The sequence below is a fragment of the Leiobunum rupestre genome, chromosome 1 (genome assembly GCF_980474605.1).
Source record: "Leiobunum rupestre chromosome 1, qqLeiRupe1.1.hap1, whole genome shotgun sequence".
NCBI lineage: Eukaryota > Metazoa > Arthropoda > Arachnida > Opiliones > Sclerosomatidae > Leiobunum > Leiobunum rupestre.
Window position 1 is genome coordinate 18,348,021 of NC_143384.1, and position 21,824 is coordinate 18,369,844.

Consider the following 21,824-nt stretch of genomic DNA (forward strand, 5'->3'; position numbering starts at 1 on the left):
TTTATTTGAAAAAATTACAATTTAACAATTTACGAGTTTAAGTACAAAACAATTTTTTTCCTCAACAAATATCCCTGTAAAGTAGATTTACAATGGGCACAAAAGGCTAACACTTCTCAAAATCGTAAAAACTTTTATAAAACCCATTCCTTTATATTTTAAAAACTACAGTAACAAAAAATATAGCTCTTGCTCTTTTAGTAACAGTTCATTTAATGAAATTTGATTTACCTCCAATTAACCAGCCTTTAATTATGGCACTTCAATTCAAAAATAACCAACATTTAGGAAAAAATGATTATGCTTTTTTTTGGTTTTCGTCATTGAACCTATTTCAAGCTGTCAACAGCTTTTCTTGCAGCTTCATCTAGATTATTTGCGGTTAGGATTGGTAAACCACTCTCGGACAGTATTTTCTTGGCTTCCTCAACATTTGTACCTGAAATTAATGTTTCAGATCTATCTATAAACAACTATTAATTTAAAGTGAAATTTAAGATTTTTACCTTCAAGTCTAACAACTAAAGGAAGTGTTAAATTAATGTTACGGCAAGCGTTTGTAATTCCTTTGGCAACTGTAGCACAGTTCACGATACCTCCAAAAATATTCACAAGAACAGCTTTAACCTTAAGGTACAATAAATATTTCAACTTTATTCCACAAGGAATTATGTATAAAATTGGAATGTCAAGGAACATGAGTCAAATAGAAACAGCCAATGAATTTGAAAATATATGTTAAGTCTTACATTCAACGTAATTTAAGCTGGCCCATTCTGCCAGTTCATTTATAAATAAATCAGCTAGGCTAATACCCAAGGCACCACCTTAAGCCTAAGTCATCAAGCGACCTTTATTGCCTTTAATTCAGGTGGCTGTAGGAGGCCAATAGCTCCCTACACTAACTATTACTGTTAACCTCAACAAGTTTTTATGGAAGGGGAAACCGAAGAGGTCGGAGGAAAAACCCTTAAACCAGTGGGGAGAGAACTTGCAAACTCAATGCAGAAGGAGTTGTTAAGAATTTTCACCCAGTGCCACAAGCTGGGATCGAACCTGGCTCCTCTTGATGTGAGGCAAAAGTGCTAACCACTCCGCCACCCCACATTCGCAGTGACAGGTAATGGAACACTAGACATTCCAAGGGTATACATATATAATTTCCTGATCCCACAAATTAAGAATTTACTTTGCTATCCGATGTAAGCAATTTAAATGCTTGGGTAACTTGCTCTTCTTTAACTTGCCCTCCCACATCTAAGAAGTTAGCGGGAGAACCACCATATAGTTGAATGATATCCATGGTTGCCATTGCTAAGCCTGCTCCATTAACTAAGCAGGCAATGTTTCCATCCATGCTGATATAGTTTAAGTGATATTTAGCCGCTTCTACTTCGCGTGGATCACTCTCGGAACCGTCATCCAGGTCAAAAATTTCTTGTTGTCGGAATTGGGCATTATCGTCAAAGTTAATTTTGGCATCGAAGCAAATTACTGTGATGATATTGTACAAGATTAATTTTAGCTCTTGGACTTGTCTAACATTCTTTTTTGACCTTTTCCTTCTTTGGTTTCACCAAATGGATTTATTTCTACTTGGGTAGCATCTACTTTTAGGAACAAATTGTAAAGCTTTTGTATTTGATCTGCAGCCTTAAATATGAATTTATTTAGATTAATTTAGTTGCATGCAAATTTGAAGTTAATTTAGCTCACTTCTTTTAGATTAGTGTTAAACTGCAGATTTTTGGCTATTTTGGTGGCCGTTTCATTATTTAACCCATACATTATGTCAATTGGTTCCTAAATATTTTGAAATTAATTAATTTTCAATATCTGGTTAGCTAAAATAAAATGAAAAAATTGAGACCTTAAAAATGAGGTTAGGTGATTTTTCTGCAACTTCTTCAATATCAACGCCTCCTGCTGGACTAGCTATTACTACTGGACCACCACTCACTCTATCCATTAAAATGGCTAAGTAAGTTTCTCTCGCAATGTCTAATGCTTCAGCAATCATAACCTTAAAATATCAAACTAGTTAGTTCTTATTGTTCTAATTTCAATATTTTGGCATAATTTTAACCTTTTTAACAAGAACCCCTTCCTTGGGCGTTTGTTTTGTGACTAATTTATGACCCAGCATTTGTTTAACAATTGGAGTTACTTCATTAGGACTGAATTTAGAAAAATAAATTAATATTCGCACAATTTGACGGAATTTTTGGATTGATTTACTCTTTAGTTAGTTTAACTCCGCCTTTAAGGCCACTTGAAAAAGTCCCTTTACCCCGTCCCCCCGCCAAAATTTGAGCTTTTATAACAAATTCAGAAACATCTGCAAGAGACATATCATACAAGATATATGAATATGCTTTAAGTGTGTTATCTTTGGTTCTTAATGGGGCTACCAAGTGTTTTTGAAATTTCATTTGCTTCAGCTAGTGTCTCTGCCACTTTGAACTTTTGCACGAAAATCCCATTTTCAGACATGAGTTGTTTGCTCTGATATTCTTGAAGGTTTAAAAAACGTACAGGAATTTGGATAATGGGAAAAATCTAAAAATAAATGTAAATAAAGTTAGAGAGAGGAGCGAGGGGGGGGGGAGTGAAAAATACGGCAATGACCCAAGGCCCGCACCTGTGATTGTGTAATTCGACCATTTGCCAAACGGAAACCGCGACGACATAGGTTTGCCATGATTAAAAATTGTTATTTTATACAAACTTTAATGAAAATATATATTTTATGCATTAAAATTTCGTTAAATTATCATATTTAAAACTTTTTACGATTAAATAATAAATACCTACATAATTTTGATTTTCTCCTTAGCAGCTACTGACATCTATCGACCACTCATTTTCAACCAATGAAAATGAGGAATTTTTTTGCATCGTCTGCTATTACTTTAGCATGTCTTTTTTTGAGACTCCTCTAGAAGAAAGTTTTGCTTATTATTTATGTTTAATTCCTTTAACTATTCCAGTTATTCTCTTTTTCTATTTTTGGGGTTGGATGGGTTTTCAACTTTATGCGAATAATTAGGACTGTTAGTACAAAATGACGCATCCTACCAGCCATAAGACAGTCTTCGTGCTGGATCATGGCTATCCTTTTTCACAGTCATGTAAACAATCAGTTGAATTTGACATATTTGTTAAAACGCGTCAACCCGGTATAATTCCGTTGGCTCCCGTGGCGAAATCTATGTGGACTTGTAGTGTCGAAGCAGCTATCGAATATTGCCGAATAGTCTGGGATCTGTTTCCTGCCGGGAAACTTGTACGAACTTTTTTTTAATATTACACTTATTAAGGAAAGCTTTTTCACCAAGTATCAATTTCAGATTCGTTTTGTAGTCAGTGACACGAGTGCTCAATTTCTAAATTCATGGTCTCAGAGTGAACAGAATCTCAATTTGGTGAGAAAAATAAAGTGACCACTTCAGTGTAAAAGTTTTGACCATCTATGTTTTTCCAGCTTATGAACAGACTTGCTCAAATAGGTCCTCCACAAGAAAATTTGAGAGCCAAGGACACCAATATCGTTCATGGTCTCTCTGCTGCTGTAGAAGCACTGTGCCAATGCAGTGAAATTCAACATGAAAAGAGAACATCACTGACTGAGAATGCGGGGAAAGTTTTGAACCGGGGTCGAGTAGTATGTATAACGTATTTAAAAAATGACACCCATGCTCGTTCATTAGAAGAATGCTTCGTCAATGCAGTTAATCAACATAACAAGGTTGCAGCCAGCTCTGATAAGTAATTCCTGAGAAGAAAAATCATAGTTATTTCAAATAATCATGTACATGTCTAATTTAGCTTAATTCCAATTCATTCTTGTGAATTAGTCTTGGTTCATACTCATCTAGTGACTGAAGATAGTATGATAACTCAAATTCCCAGACGAGAGGTGCATTTAACGTTTTATTATATTTCCAAATTGTTACTGATAGCGTTATCTTATTTAGCTGACTCCAATTGCATCCAGTGAAATTCACGCTGTCAAATCTGGCCGTCACGTTGCAGCTAAACTCGGTTATTTAGTTTTACACCATTATGGCTTAGCTTCAACAACGGTGACTGGAATTCCAATGAAGGAAGAGCAGAATGCAAGTTCATCCGCAAATTACGACGTTGAAATATTACACGCTGCTAGTGCTCATATAGAACTCCAAAAAACTGGTTTTCTAAGCTCCGAAGGTGTTAGAGTTACAATGGTTAAAGAAGGACAAACTTACGAAACTATGACCTTAAAGTGGTGCACACCTAGGTCAAATGCAGTTGGTGAGATTGACTTTCTATCTAAATTTGAAGAAAAGAAAACTAATTTTAATTATTATTTACAGAATTGCATTTTTGTACTGGAGCTTTCAGAGTAACACCTGTTGATGTAAATAGTAGACCCTCATCATGTCTGACAAATTTCCTTCTTAGTGGTAAAATTTATAAAAAATCTGTTTTTATTAGGCCTGTGCGAGTACTCGTCTCGAGTCTGAGTACTCGAACTTGAATTTGGACTCGGGACGTCTTAATATATTACTCATACGAGTAACTGAGTCCTTTGCCAAGGCTTAAACATTACTCGAAGTGGACTGAGTTAATAAATATTCCACCAAGTTCTTTATTTTTTGACGAGTCTTGCGTAGCCCTAAGTTCGTTTTTTTTTCTCTCATCTTTTTAATGTGTAGTTGCATTAAACGGCTCATCACCAGGTGATATCCTGTAATTGAGCTATTGTAGTTGTTTTTATTTTTTATGGTTGGTTTAATGGAGATCGCGTGACTCACCAAGCTGGCATCTTCTCCAATTTTAGCTTTGATTTCTGCACTCTGTAATGAAGAGAGGACTTTCCTTTGTGCTGGTGACGCGGCTTTAGTTTTTTACAATAGTCTTCTGGGCTTGACCTGAAAATTAAGACTCGAACTGACTCTAATTAATTCTTAAGGACTCGAACGAGTACTCGGGAATTGGACTCGAGACTCGACTCGAAACCATAAAAAGAGTACTCGCACACCTCTAGTTTTTATTAAGTATTCAATGAAATTACAATCTTAGGAAGAGCTGTGATGTTGGAAATGCCCCGAAAATCGGGTTCGAAAGTCTTATCACACATGCTAGCATCACATGGAGGAGAATTATTAATTCACACATTAGGAACTGCTAGATCAACTTTAGAAGATCCACCGTCTATCAGTGAAGGCTGTGGCGGAAGAGTTACAGATTATCGTATTAATGTAAAATCAATTTCTGATGGTTTGAAATATAATTTGATATTAACTTTCATACATTTCAGGATTTTGGTGAATTTATGAAAGAAAATAGGCTTCTTCCATTACGAGGCCCAATTACCGATAACCCTGTTCCTCCTGTTGAAAAAGGTGATAATTGATTCAATGTTTTAGCGCAATTTGTAGTCTAATTGAAGGGTTTATTTTCAGCCAAAAACAACTTGGAACGTTTAACTCAATATTGGCCCGTTGTTATTAGTCAAACTACGATATTTAATATGGCTACTGTATGTTTAAATAAAGTTTAAAATTTCTTTTTAATGAAAAATGTAACATTACAGCTTGTTCCTCTTCTGAATTTGGTTATGAAAGAGATTCTTACGCCAGATGAAGTATTGGAAGGAAATAAAGTCATCTATCAGTTGATAGGCATGGAAAGTAAAGGGACTCCGCTTCCTGCGCCTTCAGTTGGAACTCGTGGAAAGGGTCCCAAAAGGTAGTTGTAGTTCAAAATTACATAGTTAATTGAACCATTTAAAAATATTTTAAACAGGGAAGAACAGTATCGGATGATGTGGAATGAACTGGAGACGTTTATTAGAGTTCACTGTACAACAGTCGAACATCGTCAGATTTTAGACTGCCTTCTTGAATGTCGTAAACCAGGAACGAGCAACGATGCAGAGGCAACAAATTTGAGCAAAGAAAAGATAAAAGAAGAAATTGATACTTCTTTTATCAAAAAAGAATTGTAATCATAATATTCTCAGAATTTTTTGTTTTACCTAAATGATAATTTTATCTCCAATCATTATGGCAGCGATAAAATGGATAGCAAAGATGACAATTTGAGTTTGCCCCCACCAATTAAGAAACTGCATGCCGTTTTGGATAACGGAAAAAGTTCAAGCAGCGTTGGGCCCCGTTCCGTCCTGTCTATATGGACTGAGCGTATCAATGCGGAACATTCAAAATATCATAAAGAATTTGCCGGTAGAGCAAATGGGACTAATAAACCAGCTGTACTCTATGCTTCATTATTGGCTGAAGCGTAAGTATTTGAGATTTTTTTTTAAATTAATGTGCAGAGTAGTGCGTAATTTGAAATGTCTTTGCAAGTCCGTGTGGTTTTCATGTTGCAAAGCCTGTTAATTAAGTTTATTTTATTACTTTTAGGGCAGAAAATCAATCGTGATGTTTTTATATAAAAATATCTAATAAACTTTAATGTAAATATAGTTTTACATAAAATATTTTCTGGTATGTCTAGAATATCAAAATAAACTTTTTAATAATGTAATTTTTTGGTTCAGTTCAATTCACATTATACCAGAATATAAAAATATTAGAATTAATTACAATCTAGAATCCATTTCTTCAAAATCAAGCCCTTCGTTTGTAAATCCGTTTATACGACAGACAATATTTTCATTGGGCGGGACTCTGTCATTTGGCAGAAAAATTGGTTGTTTGTTTCTCAAAACAAATAATTGGGTTCTAGTACCAGGTGAAATTGCTGTAACTTGATCTACCATTCTTGTTTTGCATGGTTTACAGTACCAAATGTAAAATATTACTATTGAGATGAATAATACTATAAGCACTGAAACAGTTACGATAAGTACGGAAACATGGACATGTTTATCAGGGTTATATACTATCACTGGTTTTAAAGTTTCTGCTGTTGATAAAGTATCATTTGTTACATTTACTTGAGGAAAGTCGTAGATTTTGTTTGCAGTTTCAAGTACCGAGGTGATTTTCGTCATTGCTCCGGACATAGGGTTTGATGTCACGCTGTTGGTTGATGTATTATTTTCAATGATCGCTAAATCAAGCGCCATTGCATAAACTATAGTAGCATTTGGACTAGCGATGACCAGAATATTTCCAGTTATTAAAAGTATTAAGCTTAAATCATTAACAAGCATTGTAACATGGCTCTCCTCAAAGTACCAACAAATAAGCCTCTTTTTTCAAACCTTTGAAAGGAGGTATTTCATAATAAGTCCATTGATATTTTTAGCTTTTCAATGAGTAGCGTCTTTGGCATTACGGTTTAAAACTAACTTTCAAAGTTTTAATTCATTTATTTTCAAATTATCGACGTTAATTTATGGTTGTTATTCAAAATTGGCGGTATCTGTTTCGCGCCTTCCTTTTTCTGAGCCAGCCCAGCCATTACTAGAATTTGATTGGTCATGACGTCACGAAAAACCGGTACGCGCCAGTTATATTTTCCGAGCCTCAAAAACGATTTTATTTTCTTCGTCAAGGTGGCGGTTAAGAATTGTTGGTTTCTTTGGAATTGCTTAAAGATAAAGGGGTAAGAAAACATTTTTGTGCGATTATATTTTTACCCAACGAGGCGAGTATTTAGCAGCTGCTTTAAAAGTTACATCAGCGCGTAGAGTAAAGGGTGGTGGGGAGGTGTGTCAAATAGAGCGGGCCGGTTTGCATTGTATTATCTCGCCAAATAGTGCTAAATATTTATTCTAAGGATGTGGGGCTTTTTAGGTTTTGTTTACTATCAATGTTGTGCATTTCCTAGTAAATTTTGTTCGAAGTTAATGATAAAATATGGGGGAAACCGCAGATTGGGAAAAAATAAGCTTTTCTCAATTTCAAAAAGCGGTCGCCTTAGCTGGGGGTTACGATCCCATTGGCTGTAGTTAATGTATTGTCTATCGTCATTGGTCAATCGATTTGAACCTCATGACGCAACGGGGTCACATGGTACGGCGCATGCGCAGTTAGCACGTTCGTTTTCGGCGAAAGTTTTCTTCCTCACGGCATTTTTCTCTCTTCGTAGCGCGTTGTGGTCGAGGTTCGTCGTTTGAGCAAAACGACTTGAAAGACTTGACTAAAGTTGGGAGTTTGTTACTTTTATTTGCAACGTGTTTTGACAGTGAACGACAGAATTTACAGAAATGTCAGCGAGCGGGGTAACACCCAAGAAGGTAAGAAAAGTCGAAGGATCTTCGGGTTCAGGGGGCGATGGTGAGGAAAGCAGAGATTACGATGCCGAAACTCAGAAAGCGTTGGAGGAGATAGACGCTTGTCAGAATGAAATCGACGCCTTGAACGAGAAGGCCAGCGAGGAGATCTTAAAGGTAGAACAGAAATACAACAAATTAAGGAAACCCTTCTTCGAGAAGAGGAACGAGTTGATCAAGAAAATTCCCAACTTTTGGGTCACCGCTGTATCCTTTTTTCTACGCGGGGGTCTCATTATCGGCGCGGCGGCGGCCGAATACGGCACCATGTTGCCGGCTACCCGAACACGCTTGCCTACGTCCAAAATGGGGGGACGACAAAAACTCGCGTTAAATGGCCGCGCTAATGCTAAGCCTAAATCCGAGCAACCACATGCTTTGTTCTATGGAGATGCAATGGCTACCTTATTTTAGGCCAAAACCTTGCACTGATCGTCGATTTGTTTTCTCATTTACGATTGAAATATACCAAGACGCGCTCGTTTATTTCTTGAAAGAGGTTAGTTTTGTTATGTTATTAGTTTTGGGCTATATTCTTAGTACATTTACGGTTTAAATCAATTGATATTCGTTCAAATAAAGCTAGTCGTTAAGCCTTTGTTACCGCCTTTTTGTACTTTTGTTTTCAATTTCGCGACAATTCGTCGTCTTTCCTACAGCACCAGCGTGATGTGTTACATTTTAAACCATATCACAATTTCTATTTAATTATTCCTTAACCAAAGTGTCAATCAGTTTGTAAACCACCCACAAATATCTGCCATCCTCGATGAGGAAGAAGAAGAATGTTTACATTTTCTCACAAAGTTGGAAGTGGAGGAATTTGAAGACATAAAATCAGGCTACAGAATCAAGTTTTATTTTGACGAAAACCCATATTTTGAAAACAACATACTGGTGAAGGAATTTCATTTAGGATCCTCTGGTGAATATATAATTAGTAGTTTTTGTCCAATACCTTGTTCTTAAAATTTTCTCCATTACGAACAGGAGATCCCGCATCACAGTCTACACCAATCAAATGGAAGGAAGGTATGGATGTCACAAAACGTCAAAAGGAAAGGGAAAGGCAAGCTTTAATGAAGAACAGGAAGCGAGATCACGATGACGAGCCATTAAGGACGTTTTTCACGTGGTTCACGGATCATGGTGATGCTTCAGCTGATGATATCGCTGAAGTATGAGTTATATATTTATTAAATCTTTTAAGTACATTAAGAATTAATATAATTTATTTGGTAGGTAATTAAGGATGATATGTGGCCAAATCCTCTACAGTATTTCCTCGTACCAGATATTGAAGTTGAAGAAAATGGATTAGAAGGAGATGAAGAAGATGATAGGTAAATTTTGAATAAATTGAAACATAAATTTTGGCAAAATTGTAATGGTTTACTTTTTAGTGAGGATGATGAAGTGGATGATTCAGTCGTAGTTGTAGAAGAAGAGGGTGAAGGTGAAGATGATGATGACGATGAAGGTAAGAAATGGAACCTAATACATCATATTCTAGCTATGTAGATGCTATAGTGTTCCATTTTTGTTATTATATGCTTGTCACGATCTGGCTTTTAGCTTAACGGGTGTTATTGCATGAGGTTAAAAGAGATTCTTTATCGCATTTTAAATTATTTAATTCCAAGAGTTAATTTTAACCCCCCTTTTTTTAGAATCCGAATAATGATAAGCACCATTATGAATTCTCTCGACCTTTTTGTTTTAGTGGTCTGTCACATGTATAGACTCCTAAATTTGTTTTTATAAGAATAAATGCGGACGGTTGTTCGTTTAAACTGTATCCATTGGTTGTTTTTTGTTTTTAATATTGGCACAGCTTGCTTGACATTATTTTGGTTCTGAACCATTTGATATTTGTTTCCCTCGAAAAATGTTTAAATTGTTAGTAGATGGCGCATTTGTAACATTTTAGAGTTAATAATGATGAGTATTGCGAATGTTTTCTCATAGTTCTTACAATTTCTTTGAATAGAATGCCATTATTGAATAATTTAGTTTTATAATTAGTTTCATCGAAGTTTAAATTATCTTTCGTAAGTTTCTGTTGTTGCTTATTGGTTTTAACTAAAATTTTGCATAGAGTTTGATCCTAAAAGTTATTAACGACAGATATGTCTAGCTCCCCTAAAAAGTAGTTTTCTTAGGCCTACCAGGGTTAATGACAAGTAAAGTGGCATTTGTAGAAGAAGCGGTAATTTTACAGCTATATTTGTTCATGTCTAAAAGTATCACATGGTAGAGAAACTGAATTTTCTCATAATTTTAGAAGTGGCTGTTTCAGCGCTATTTTTGAACAATTTACGCTTCATTTATCCCGATAAGGGATGGAATTAAGCGTTAGTGGTATTGCTGGGGCAATTCAACGGCAACTAATTGTTTATGTACACATATTATATTTGATTATGGGGAAATTGCAGTCATAAAGCCCCTTTATTATAGACATGCAATATTTTGCTTGCCTGACTTGCAAGTTTTGCATGTTGTGACGATAGATTTAGCCTGGTTTTGGTAGAATTTAACCTAATTTTAATTGTAAATAGTAAATGGATTTAATGAATTTGAAGGTGGGGATGACGATGATGATGCGGGAGATGGCGGGGATGATGCAGGAGATGAGTGAAGTTGAAAAAATGGCAAAGGGCGAAACCAAAAAAAAATAAAACATACAGAAGCCGTTGCTGCCACAGATTTTCAATCCCAAACTGCCCCCTGTTTTTCAAACACTCCTCTTTGCAAATTTAACAAAAATTATTCCCTTCTTTTCATAATGCTCCTACGTTTCTTTACTATCAAGTTATTTAATCAGGCTTCTAAACGAACTTTTCGCCCGTTAAAAGAAAAGACGCAAAAATAAACTTTTTTTTTTCTATCAACAAACATTTTTAAGTGTCAGTTCAACTTCTGTTAAATATTCATCATGTTAATCATCATCTGCGGAAGAAAATGTTATCCATTTTATTTTAAAAATTGGCTATTCGCGAAACAAAATGATTTGGAAAAACATTCATAAGAAAGACATAAACACCACTCCCTCAGTGTAACTAAAAGTTTTCTCATCAAATCGTGGTTATTTGTTTTTATTTTTTCATCAAAATTTTTCTTTTCTCAAATCATCAACATAAAAGAATATTGTTTTGTGGGGGGTGGGAAATCGAGTTTAATCTTGCGAAATTTCTCAAGAGTTAATGTTCATTTGCGATTTATTGGCAAGTTGCGTTGGGCCTAAATTTTATCCCAGTCTAATGGAATTTTAAACTTTTTATCCTCTCCCTGCCCTGATCGTGTTTCGTTCTAGTTGTGATTGTGCAAAGTTTATTCGATATGATGTACAAAATATTTGCGGAAATTTCAATTTCAAATAAAGGGTTTTTTTTAAAGTTAGGCGATACTTGAAGAAAAGTTAAAAATTCAATTTGTTGGAGTAAATTTAGGCCTATCGCACGTTTGTATAAAAGAATGGGGGAGACGGTTTTAAATAAAAAAATAATGCAAAAGTTAGATTAAATCAAGGTTTTTGAAAAATTGAAAACCACAATCTTTTTAGAAGAAAATATAATCTGTCCACTTTTGAAAAAAAAAATTACACCATAAATTTCACCATTTCTTTTCCTTAAATTTTGTATAATTATGGACCGCAGTTGTAGCAGCAAGTGTACGTTGTGCATTATTTTGACAAAGAAAACTAAACCAAATATAAAAAAGTATGAGTGTTTTATTTCATCTCATTACGAAGCGTAAATGAGTAAATATCTTTTATTGTAAATGTTCCTCCAAAAAAAAAACCCAACTTTATTCATTTGTAGCATAGTTAAAACGGAAATTAAAAATTTTCATTTTACAGTACGGAAAAATCTTTTTTATCTTCACACTAAATTTTTGACTTGCGTGAAATTACAAATTTCTCAGTTTATGTGTGAATAAAATCCCTTAAAACAAAAAATGTTACATTAAAATTAAAAAAAGGAAAGATTACGCTGGTATTTGTAAACAAAGAAAAAAATCTTGAGTGTGGCAAACTATATTTTCAAAATAAAAACTTTCAAAAATGACCAGTTTATCACATTTACACTTCATTAGCCTTTTTTAAATGTATCATTTGCTGGGGGATTGTACTTTTTTGTAGAAAAAAATCTTGTTTATAAGTCATTCCTTGGATAAGTTTATTTTCTTTCTCATAAAACTGATAAAAGGAATTGGAAAATAATTTTACGTGATTGTAACTTCACCATCTCTTTAATCGGAGAGAGGCAACGACTTATTATAAATAAAAATGACTAAGGAAAGAAAATTGAAGACTTTTGTAATTTATAAACGTTCTAATTTTAGGCTAGTAAATAATGAAACATTTTTCATAAGGTATAATGTCAAGTTTTATTAATAATAATTAACTATTATTTCTACAAATTAATAATTAAAGGCTCTTTTTTGCGGGTTAGTATCTCGGGAATTTTTAATGTTGGTTTAGGGGGTCTGATTTTTCTTCCACAGTATCCATCTTTGCGATGCCACAGCCCAGTACGAGGTCTATGTCCAAGCCACCTCAAGCGATTGGGACTACCAACGTGTTGTCCAGCTTTTTCTAAGTTTGAGGCTCGACCAACAGTCACCATTGTTTTCTCGCTAACAGAGATTTCCCTTTTGGAAGGCAACTGAATGACGCAGTTTTTATCCGGTGTTTTTCTTAATAAAGTTCCGTACGATGCTGCTGCTCTACAAAACATGCCTTTAAATCCAGGAGCGGGAGCTATGTTGAAAATCATTGTTCCATTCGGTAGGGCCCCAACTGGATGAGAATCGCCTTCTTTGGGTCGAACTAATGGTTGATATTTCATTAATTTAAAATTTAAATTAATATTTTTCAATTGCTAACCAGGAATCCTCGGTATTTCCGCATAAGTTGTTGTTAAATCTCCAGCTTTCATGCCTTGATGGGCAATGACCCATCTGGAAGTTTCGCCATTAACGGCTAAAGCAATATGAGCAGATCGGACAGGACAGTAACGTACAAGTTGAATTTTCTCTATGAATGGTTCCAGTTTCTCCCGATCAACTTTGTGATGATAGTCAACCCAACGAAACTTTTGTTTGTGACCTCCTCCCAGAGTTTCGACAATGACATGACCTGAAAACATTTTCCATAAATATTATTTCATTATTTTATGGTAGGGGGGATTTTTTTTTCCTACCAGTTTCAGGGTGTCGTCCTCCCATTTTTATAATTTTTAAGGGCTTTGTTGTATATTTGCCATCTTCGGGAAAAATCACTCTGAATTTGTATTTGTGTGGTTCTGGTGGTATTACTCCATACGGGACAGGCCTACCTCCCCCTCTTATGCGACGTACCACTTTGGTACGAACAAACTGAAGTTGTAGGTTAGTTTGGGGAGTAATTGATAATGTGGTCATTGCATCTTTCATTTTACTCAGTATATTAAACGAAGCATTGGGTTTTAGACCTCCAAGTCCAATTGTTTTCATAGTATTAATCAGAGAAGCCATGTTTTGGTTTCTAATAAAAACAATATGAAAAATTTCAATAAATTTTTCTAATGTTGTTAAGTCTTAATAGGCTATTTTTTATTTCAAATTAAACGTAAGCTTTATCTAACTTAATTCCTGTGTATATATAATAAATATATTTAGTAAATATCATAGAAAATGGTAAATATATGATGAAATTACTGAAATAAGCCTTGGATCAAAATAGTTTTTATTTCTTTGAGAAAATAATCTTACCAACTTGTTCGTCTTATTTTAAAGTGTATCTAAATTTTAGGCCAACCTTTATCACTCAAAAATAAATCATTTGACTTAAAATAAATTTTAATTTTTATATTATAAAGAGAAGCAAATAATTCAAATTTCAAAGGCCTAATGTAATTTTGCAGTCTAGTAGGCGAAAATTAGGCGTAAATATAGATGGCGCCACCATTCCGTCGATAGCGAGCCGGCGTTATTTTCCGGCCCTTTCAACGTTTTTGCTAATCGGGATTGCGTCGAAAAGCCGCATTTCCTCTGATCCCGCCCGGCGTGTAAAGGAGTCCCGAGGAACAGCAGAAAGTCCGACGCGAGGAAGTAAAATTTTTCCGCCGGTTTCTCCTGCAATCTTCGTCCCTTTCGCCCGGCCCTTTGAACGTCATCGGAAATAATCGGGCGAAAAGTTAAAATTTTACGCCGAAAACATAGTTTCGGAGCCTCGGTGCGTGGCTCTGTCCTAAAATTTTGAACTATATCATCTTCGGAAAAAAACACCCTAAACGTCAAACGACGCAAAAGGATCAATTTTGGCGCCAAGTTTCGTTTCTGTGGACATTGCGTCAAATCGTATCGAATTCTTCATCTGCCAATTTACCGGGAGAAGAGTACTGTACAGTGTGTTTATTCATTTCACTGGCATTTTGTGTGTAGGATTTTCTTCGACTTTTCGGATTTAAACGTTTACAAAAAAAGATATTGAATCGTCCGTGAATCGCAGTCCGTCGTATTTCGAAATATTCAAATCTAGGAACATTTCCTTCGTTATTTGCGCGGTCCAGAAGTACAGTGGGAAAGTCAACGCCTTCGGATTGGAACTGAAGCTAATTTCGTGGATTTATACCAGTATTCGCCACCGAATAGTAGCTGAGATATCAGGATTTTCAACCCTCAGGTAGCCATGATACACTCCGTTTGGAATCTGTGCCGCGCCTGTCCAGGCAAAGCCGATGAAAAGGTAATAACGCTTTTTCTACACACTCTTTTTTTCAAACTAAGCCTTTGCGGGTATACCATTTTCCCTCTAAGCAGTGCGCTATGCGGTTCTAGTTTTATTTATGGGTGAGGTTAAGCTATTTCTCTTCCACTGACGCATACGTTAAACGCGTACTTATAAAATTTGCGGGTAATTAGAATGCGTTCAAGTTTAAAGTTTCCATGGAAATTTAAAAAAAGTTATCGCCTGACCAGTCCTCTTACTTAAAATTCATAGTGTTGGTCATATAGGTCCTTGAAGAAACCTTATATACATTTTCTGGCGGTTGGCCAAAACATGGTTCATAGAGCATCATTTATTTTTCCGATACGGTTTGTTTAGAAATTAGTTTTGGTTTGTTGATAATTTTAGGTTACGTAAAGTGACGTAAATATTGTTTCGTTAATAGACCAATTACGAGTGGTAGAAAAACCCAAGATAATGATGTTTTATCTATTTTTAATGATAGTTTAGAAATGTAATTTCGAAATATTTCTGGATATTTACCTTGTTTTAACCACCGTTGGTCTTTTATTGACGTATTTACCAAGTAAAAAAATGCGTGAAATTGCTCTGAAAATGAAATCGCACAAAATAACAATTTGATAAAGTCTATAACCGTTTTAAAATATGCTGCTCTAGAGCTTTTTCGAGATCGCCCCGATCAGCATTTTCGTGGTTTCGTTTGCCCGTTAGGAACAGCTCCAAGCACCGTCCCCTCCCAAAAAATAATATTTTTCGTTTATTTAACAAATCAGTAATTTTTATTATTCATTAAAATTATTTGCTAATATGATAGATTAAAATCAGGGTAGTCGCAGTACTGGAATTCCTGTAAAATTTATAAAATTTTAAATATTGTGTAAAAGTTAGGAATTAAATTTCAGTTGAAAATAGGAAACCTTTACTGAAATATAAGTAAATTCATTATCTTCGGTTAAAAGTAAAGTATGAAGTTAAAAATTGCCTGGGAAAGTCAGGGAATTGCAATTCTGAAAACCTAAAGTTGAATTTAATAGTTATATTATTAATTGTAAAAACGTCGATCAGTAGGGATAATTACCACTCCTATTTTTAATCATTTGCTATGACCGTGGACTGCCCGGATAATTTTCAATTTGAGGTTCTATTCCCTTTAATTTTATATTTGTTAATAATAATATTAACAAGTCATACAAACCGGGAATTTGAAAATAGATCTATGTCAAGGAATATAAGAATTTTGGGGAAAATCGGTGAATTTTAATTTACCCTAAATTGGTTTTATGAAGTTCGTGGTAAACGTTGCAATAACGTTTTCCGTTAAAACTTAACCTGACAAAATATAAGTAAATTCATGAGTAACATGACCTTCTAATAAAAGTAAAATATAATGTTGAAATTGTCTAATTTGGCCTTAAAAAGTCAGAAAAAGTATTTAAATGTTGTAAGGGGTAAAATCTCCAAATTAGGGTCGTTGGTAAAAAGTCTTTAAAGTAGGATCGGGGGTAAAAATATCTGAAGAGTAGGATCGGGGGGGGGGATATCTGATGAGTAGGATCGGGGGTAAACATATCTGAGTAGGATCGGGGGTAAACATATCTGAGTAGGATCGGGGGTAAAAATATCTGATGAGTAGGATGGGGGGGAAATATCTGAAGAGTAGGATAGGGGGGAAATATCTGAAGAGTAGGATAGGAGGGAAAATATCTGAAGAGTAGGATAGGAGGGAAAATATCTGAAGAGTAGGATAGGAGGGAAAATATCTGAAGAGTAGGATAGGAGGGAAAATATCTGAAGAGTAGGATAGGGGGGAAATATCTGAAGAGTAGGATAGGGGGGAAAATATCTGAGTTGGATCGGGGGTAAAAATATCTGATGAGTAGGAGCGGGGGGGGGGGCGAAGTCTCTAAAGTCTAGCCGGGGGGCACTAAAAGTGATCTGGGAAAACAAGTCATTGAATTCGAATCTAAAAATATTGTGGCAACCCTGAATATTATTGGCTGTAAAAAAAGCCCTACCCTTAAAGCAAGTGGCATCTTTATCCCATCCAAACTGAAATTTGTATTTCTGGAGTCTCTGGCAATTTCGAATATCCAGTTTACTTTATCAACCGTGTCCTGCCGTATTTTTGGTCCGAAAATAAAATTGGTTCCAATTTTTTTAACGGCTTGGGATTCTTGGGAAGAGGTCTACAGGGAAATTGGTAGCGGCCCTTATAAAGAGGGCTCTGCCGTGGATGCGAGTCGCCTGGGTTTAGGCTTTACCGCTAGGCTCCGACACGCCTGGCCGGCAAGCAGAGAGGTACTAAATTCTTTTTTGGAGGGGGCAATATATTTATTACGTGATACCTACCCAACGACGTTACTCTTTTATGCCGGTAAAAAATATTCGACTTAGGTGGTATGGAAGTAGCCAATCTGGGCGGTACTCTTGACTTATAATAGCAGGGCTTGCCACATAGGTTAGGGAAACGACTGAGATTTGGAAAATAGGTCTAAGACGTCTTGTTTTTGAAAATAAACCTAAAAAGTCTGGTATTTATTAAATAGGATATATAAGTCTGGGAATTTTGAAATAGGATTAAAAGGGATGGGAATTTTGAAATAGGATTAAAAGGGATGGAAATTTTGAAATAGGATTAAAAGGGATGGGAATTTTGAAATAGGATTAAAAGGGATGGGAATTTTGAAATAGGGTTAAAAGGGATGGAAATTTTGAAATAGGATTAAAAGGGATGGGAATTTTGAAATAGGATTAAAAGGGATGGGAATTTTTAAATAGGATTAAAAGGGATGGGAATTTTGAAATAGGATTAAAAGGGATGGGAATTTTGAAATAGGATTAAAAGGGATGGGAATTTTGAAATAGGATTAAACGGGATGGGAATTTTGAAATAGGATTAAACGGGATGGAAATTTTGAAATAGGATTAAACGGGATGGGAATTTTGAAATAGGATTAAAAGGGATGGGAATTTTGAAATAGGATTAAAAGGGATGGAAATTTTGAAATAGGATTAAAAGGGATGGGAATTTTGAAATAGGATTAAGAGGGATGGGAATTTTTAAATAGGATTAAAAGGGATGGGAATTTTGAAATAGGATTAAAAGGGATGGGAATTTTGAAATATGATTAAAAGGGATGGGAATTTTGAAATAGGATTAGGTCTGGGATTTTTCGAATAGGATTAGAATTTCTAGGATATTAATAAAGGATTAGAATTTCTGGGATATTAATATAGTATTAGAAGGTCTGGGATATTAATATAGGATTAGAAGGTCTGGGATATTAATATAGGATTAGAAGGTCTGGGATATTAATATAGGATTAGAAGGTCTGGGATATTAATATAGGATTAGAAGGTCTGGGATATTAATATAGGATTAGAAGGTCTGGGATATTAATATAGGATTAAAAAGTCTGCGCGCGGGATTTTTCAATAGAATGAAAAATATTTTGAAATAGGATAAAAAGTATGGTATTTTGAAATAGGTTTAAAAGATCCGTGGTTTTCTAAAATAAGCCTAAAAACTGTTTTGAAATAGGATTAACAGGTCGGCGAATTTTGATAATTCGTGAAATATCGAGGAATTGGATTTAAGTAAAATTGCATTAACTTCCGTGATAAATTCTATGATTATTTAGTTTTGGTCTGGACATTTTAAAATTGGTAACTTCAACGATCCAATAAACCATTTTTTATCTGAAACATAATGCGTGAAGAGTCATGCATGAAATATAAGTGGAATTGAATTCCTTAAATTCCGATGAAACTATTGTCTGATTTTGTACTTAAAATGTCAGGAACATTTAAAAAAAATTAAATATAACCTGAATCTGAAACCCTAACTAGAGAGGAAAATGAAATTTATACAAGTATTAAATGTCGATGTTAATTTTTTCAAATTTGCATTTTTATCGAATGTTAGTTTTTATGATATTAAAATGTCTCAATATTTTCTCAAAGATAGACAGATGAATATTAAATTATTGAATAAACCAATCATGAGTGTTTAATTAATTAGACCGTTATCCGGTCAATTTATAAGACCTTCAAGATTTAAACCTTTTTGGAAAATCATGGACCAATCTTGTTATAAGCGGACTCACAAAAGCCCGTTTTTTTACGGGGAATTTTAGTTAGTTTCGAACAAACTTGATATCGCTGCAGCGAGTTTCACGTAGCGATAGTAACCTGCAGGTCGTCTTGACTCGACGACGTACAACAACAGCTCTTCCGATTTAGAGCACAGCTGCCTTGGAATAGCATTTTAAACAGTTAGTCCTCTCCTTAGATTCTTGGTCCATTGAAAATTATAGAATACGACATATTTCTTCTTTAAAAAAAAGAAGTAAGAAAATAAAATATTTAAAAGCTGGTTACATTAAAGTTAAATAGGGTTTCCTTTCCATAACTATAAATTAAATATTTAAATTAAGTGATGTTCTTTTCTCAAAAGTCATTGATTTAAGTCGAGTTTTTTAAATTTATTTTAATCGCATAATGTTTATCAATAAAGAAACCAAGAATATATTCTAAAACATTTTCCATGTAAAATGAATATCAGTGGAAAAAATTCAAGGGAAATATCAGTGGAAAAAATTCAAGGGAAATATCAGTGGAAAAAATTCAAGGGAAATATCAGTGGAAAAAATTCAAGGGAAATATCAGTGGAAAAAATTCAAGGGAAATATCAGTGGAAAAAATTCAAGGGAAATATCAGTGGAAAAAATTCAAGGGAAATATCAGTGGAAAACATTCAAGGGAAATATCAGTGGAAAACATTCAAGGGAAATATCAGTGGAAAACATTCAAGGGAATTATCAGTGGAAAACATTCAAGGGAATTATCAGTGGAAAAATTCAAGGGATAACCGATGGAATTTCAGTGGAAAAATTCAAGGGATAACCGATGGAATTTCAGTGGAAAAATTCAAGGGATAACCGATGGAATTTCAGTGGAAACATTCAAGGGATAACCGATGGAATTTCAGTGGAACATTTCAAGGGATAACCGATGGAATTTCAGTGGAACATTTCAAGGGATAACCGATGGAATTTCAGTGGAAAAATTCAAGGGATAACCGATGGAATTTCAGTGGAAAAATTCAAGGGATAACTGATGGAATTTCAGTGGAAAAATTCAAGGGAAAATTGATGGAATTTCAGTGGAAAAATTCAAGGGATAACCGATGAAATTTCAGTGGAAAAATTCAAGGGATAACCGATTTAATTTCAGTGGAAAAATTCAAGGGATAACCGATTTAATTTCAGTGGAAAATTCAAGGGATAACCGATGGAATTTCAGTGGAACATTTCAAGGGATAACAGATGGAATTTCAGTGGAACATTTCAAGGGATAACCGATGGAATTTCAGTGGAACATTTCAAGGGATAACCGATGGAATTTCAGTGGAAAAATTCAAGGGATAACCGATTTAATTTCAGTGGAAAAATTCAAGGGATAACCGATTTAATTTCAGTGGAAAATTCAAGGGATAACCGATTTAATTTCAGTGGAAAATTCAAGGGATAACCGATGGAATTTCAGTGGAACATTTCAAGGGATAACAGATGGAATTTCAGTGGAACATTTCAAGGGATAACCGATGGAATTTCAGTGGAAAATTCAAGGGATAACTGATGGAATTTCAGTGGAAAAATTCAAGGGAAAATCGATGGAATTTCAGTGGAAAAATTCAAGGGATACCCGATGGAATTTCAGTGGAAAAATTCAAGGGATACCCGATGAAATTTCAGTGGAAAAATTCAAGGGATAACCGATTTAATTTCAGTGGAAAATTCAAGGGATAACCGATGGAATTTCAGTAGAAATTTAAGGGAAAATCGATGTAATATCAGTGGGAAAGTGGATGTAATATCAGTGGAAACCGGTTTGGCAATAGTTATACGAACCCTAATTTTAAACGTTAAAATATTTTAAGGAAACTACAACGTCTTCAACGAATTGTTTGAGCTCTAACTGAACTGAACTCTTTTGAGCCAGTATCGCAGTAACATTATTTCCGTCGTGCTATTTGATAAAGCTGGAGTGCGAAGAGTCATCCAAATTCATAGCTCCCACTGTCAGCCCTTAGTTGACCTTTTATATCCAGAGCGAGGATGTTCTTTTCGCCTCCTTATTTTTGGAGTGCCCGTCTGACTGACCCCCCCCCCCCCATCGCGTCCATTTTTCACGCTTTCACCCCCCTCCTCTCTGGTCTTATTCCAATTGCCCCCCCCCCCTCGAGGCAGACGAGCCCCGTTCCCTTTTGGCCCATTGTTTATAACCCCCGTACGCTGGGTTGTTTTTTCGGCCACTCTTAGCATTGGTCGAATCTTTATCATCCCGCTCTCCACGCGGACACATATTTATGTACCTTTTAGCCTCGCGTACTAAATCATTTCCGTCTTGTTGTACTTGGGATATAGCGTGTTTGTGAGGGGCTTTTGCATTTCACCAAAGTGTATGGCCTTACGTCTGCACCAGGGAGCTACGTTTTTTGGTTACCATTTGTTACGGTAACCGTAAAAATATCTCGGGAATGAGCGGGGATCAGTTTGATGTCATGTTTTTGGCTTCGGGAATGAATGGAAAAGGTAAGTTTGGGCTCGGGAATGGATGGAAAGGTAAATTTTCGTTCTGGAATGAATGGAAAAGGTAAATTTGGGTTCGGGAATGGATGGAAAAGGTAAATTTGGCTTTGGGTATGGATGGAAAAGGTAAATTTGGCTTTGGGAATGGATGGAAAAGGTAAATTTGGCTTCGGGAATGGATGGAAAAGGTAAATTTAGCTTCGGGAATGGATGGAAAGGTAAATTTGGCTTCGGGAATGGATGTAAAAGGTAAATTTTGGTTCGG

General features: G+C 35.2%; 5 protein-coding genes across 15 annotated transcripts in view; 3 read left to right on the forward strand and 2 right to left on the reverse strand.

Moving 5' to 3' along the window:
- Nucleotides 1-36: 36 nt before the first annotated feature.
- ScsbetaG (Succinyl-coenzyme A synthetase beta subunit, GDP-forming) lies at nt 37-2,916 on the reverse strand. Its single transcript, XM_090176336.1, has 11 exons — nt 2,815-2,916; nt 2,642-2,727; nt 2,412-2,559; nt 2,239-2,338; nt 2,087-2,177; nt 1,871-2,023; nt 1,717-1,803; nt 1,557-1,653; nt 1,190-1,494; nt 507-627; nt 37-439 (listed from the first exon to the last, which is right to left on the reverse strand). Exons 2-11 carry the CDS (start codon nt 2,699-2,701, stop codon nt 330-332), a joined length of 1,272 nt encoding a protein of 423 aa, XP_090032462.1. The 5' UTR covers nt 2,702-2,727; nt 2,815-2,916; the 3' UTR covers nt 37-329.
- Nucleotides 2,888-6,537, forward strand: asun (integrator complex subunit 13 asun). Of its 2 annotated transcripts, XM_090176324.1 has the most exons (14): nt 2,888-3,286; nt 3,351-3,425; nt 3,485-3,664; nt 3,732-3,768; nt 3,858-3,919; nt 3,978-4,293; nt 4,356-4,445; nt 5,065-5,243; nt 5,303-5,387; nt 5,448-5,524; nt 5,579-5,733; nt 5,791-5,988; nt 6,058-6,288; nt 6,414-6,537. In XM_090176324.1, the coding sequence occupies exons 1-14, from the start codon at nt 3,065-3,067 to the stop codon at nt 6,430-6,432; spliced, it is 1,926 nt and encodes a 641-aa protein (XP_090032450.1). In that variant the 5' UTR covers nt 2,888-3,064; the 3' UTR covers nt 6,433-6,537. The 2 variants fall into 2 exon arrangements, with proteins under 2 accessions (XP_090032450.1, XP_090032447.1); XM_090176321.1 differs by having other exon boundaries at nt 2,889-3,286; nt 3,485-3,768; nt 3,829-3,919.
- A 1,471-nt stretch (nt 6,538-8,008) lies between these two features.
- Set (NAP domain-containing protein SET) lies at nt 8,009-12,132 on the forward strand. Of its 2 annotated transcripts, none has more exons than XM_090176347.1 (6): nt 8,009-8,440; nt 8,969-9,158; nt 9,224-9,411; nt 9,476-9,576; nt 9,637-9,713; nt 10,816-12,132. In XM_090176347.1, exons 1-6 carry the CDS (start codon nt 8,168-8,170, stop codon nt 10,869-10,871), a joined length of 885 nt encoding a protein of 294 aa, XP_090032473.1. In that variant the 5' UTR covers nt 8,009-8,167; the 3' UTR covers nt 10,872-12,132. The 2 variants fall into 2 exon arrangements, with proteins under 2 accessions (XP_090032473.1, XP_090032479.1); XM_090176353.1 differs by lacking the exon at nt 10,816-12,132 and adding an exon at nt 9,904-10,031 and having other exon boundaries at nt 8,010-8,440.
- Nucleotides 12,133-12,596: 464 nt separating this feature from the next.
- On the reverse strand, nt 12,597-14,141 carry mRpL2 (mitochondrial ribosomal protein L2). Its single transcript, XM_090176340.1, has 4 exons — nt 13,988-14,141; nt 13,438-13,760; nt 13,122-13,373; nt 12,597-13,064 (listed from the first exon to the last, which is right to left on the reverse strand). The coding sequence occupies exons 2-4, from the start codon at nt 13,748-13,750 to the stop codon at nt 12,649-12,651; spliced, it is 981 nt and encodes a 326-aa protein (XP_090032466.1). The 5' UTR covers nt 13,751-13,760; nt 13,988-14,141; the 3' UTR covers nt 12,597-12,648.
- A 97-nt stretch (nt 14,142-14,238) lies between these two features.
- LOC149961247 (uncharacterized) overlaps nt 14,239-21,824 on the forward strand; it is a 182,879-nt gene continuing 175,293 nt past the window's right edge. For 4 of the 9 annotated variants that reach the window (XM_090176256.1, XM_090176279.1, XM_090176263.1 and 1 more), the window contains exon 1: nt 14,239-14,963. In XM_090176256.1, coding sequence (XP_090032382.1) covers nt 14,907-14,963 — 57 coding nt within the window. In that variant the 5' untranslated portion in view covers nt 14,239-14,906. The remainder of the gene's footprint in view (nt 14,964-21,824) is intronic. The other 5 variants (XM_090176311.1, XM_090176304.1, XM_090176309.1 and 2 more) reach the window with 2 other exon arrangements.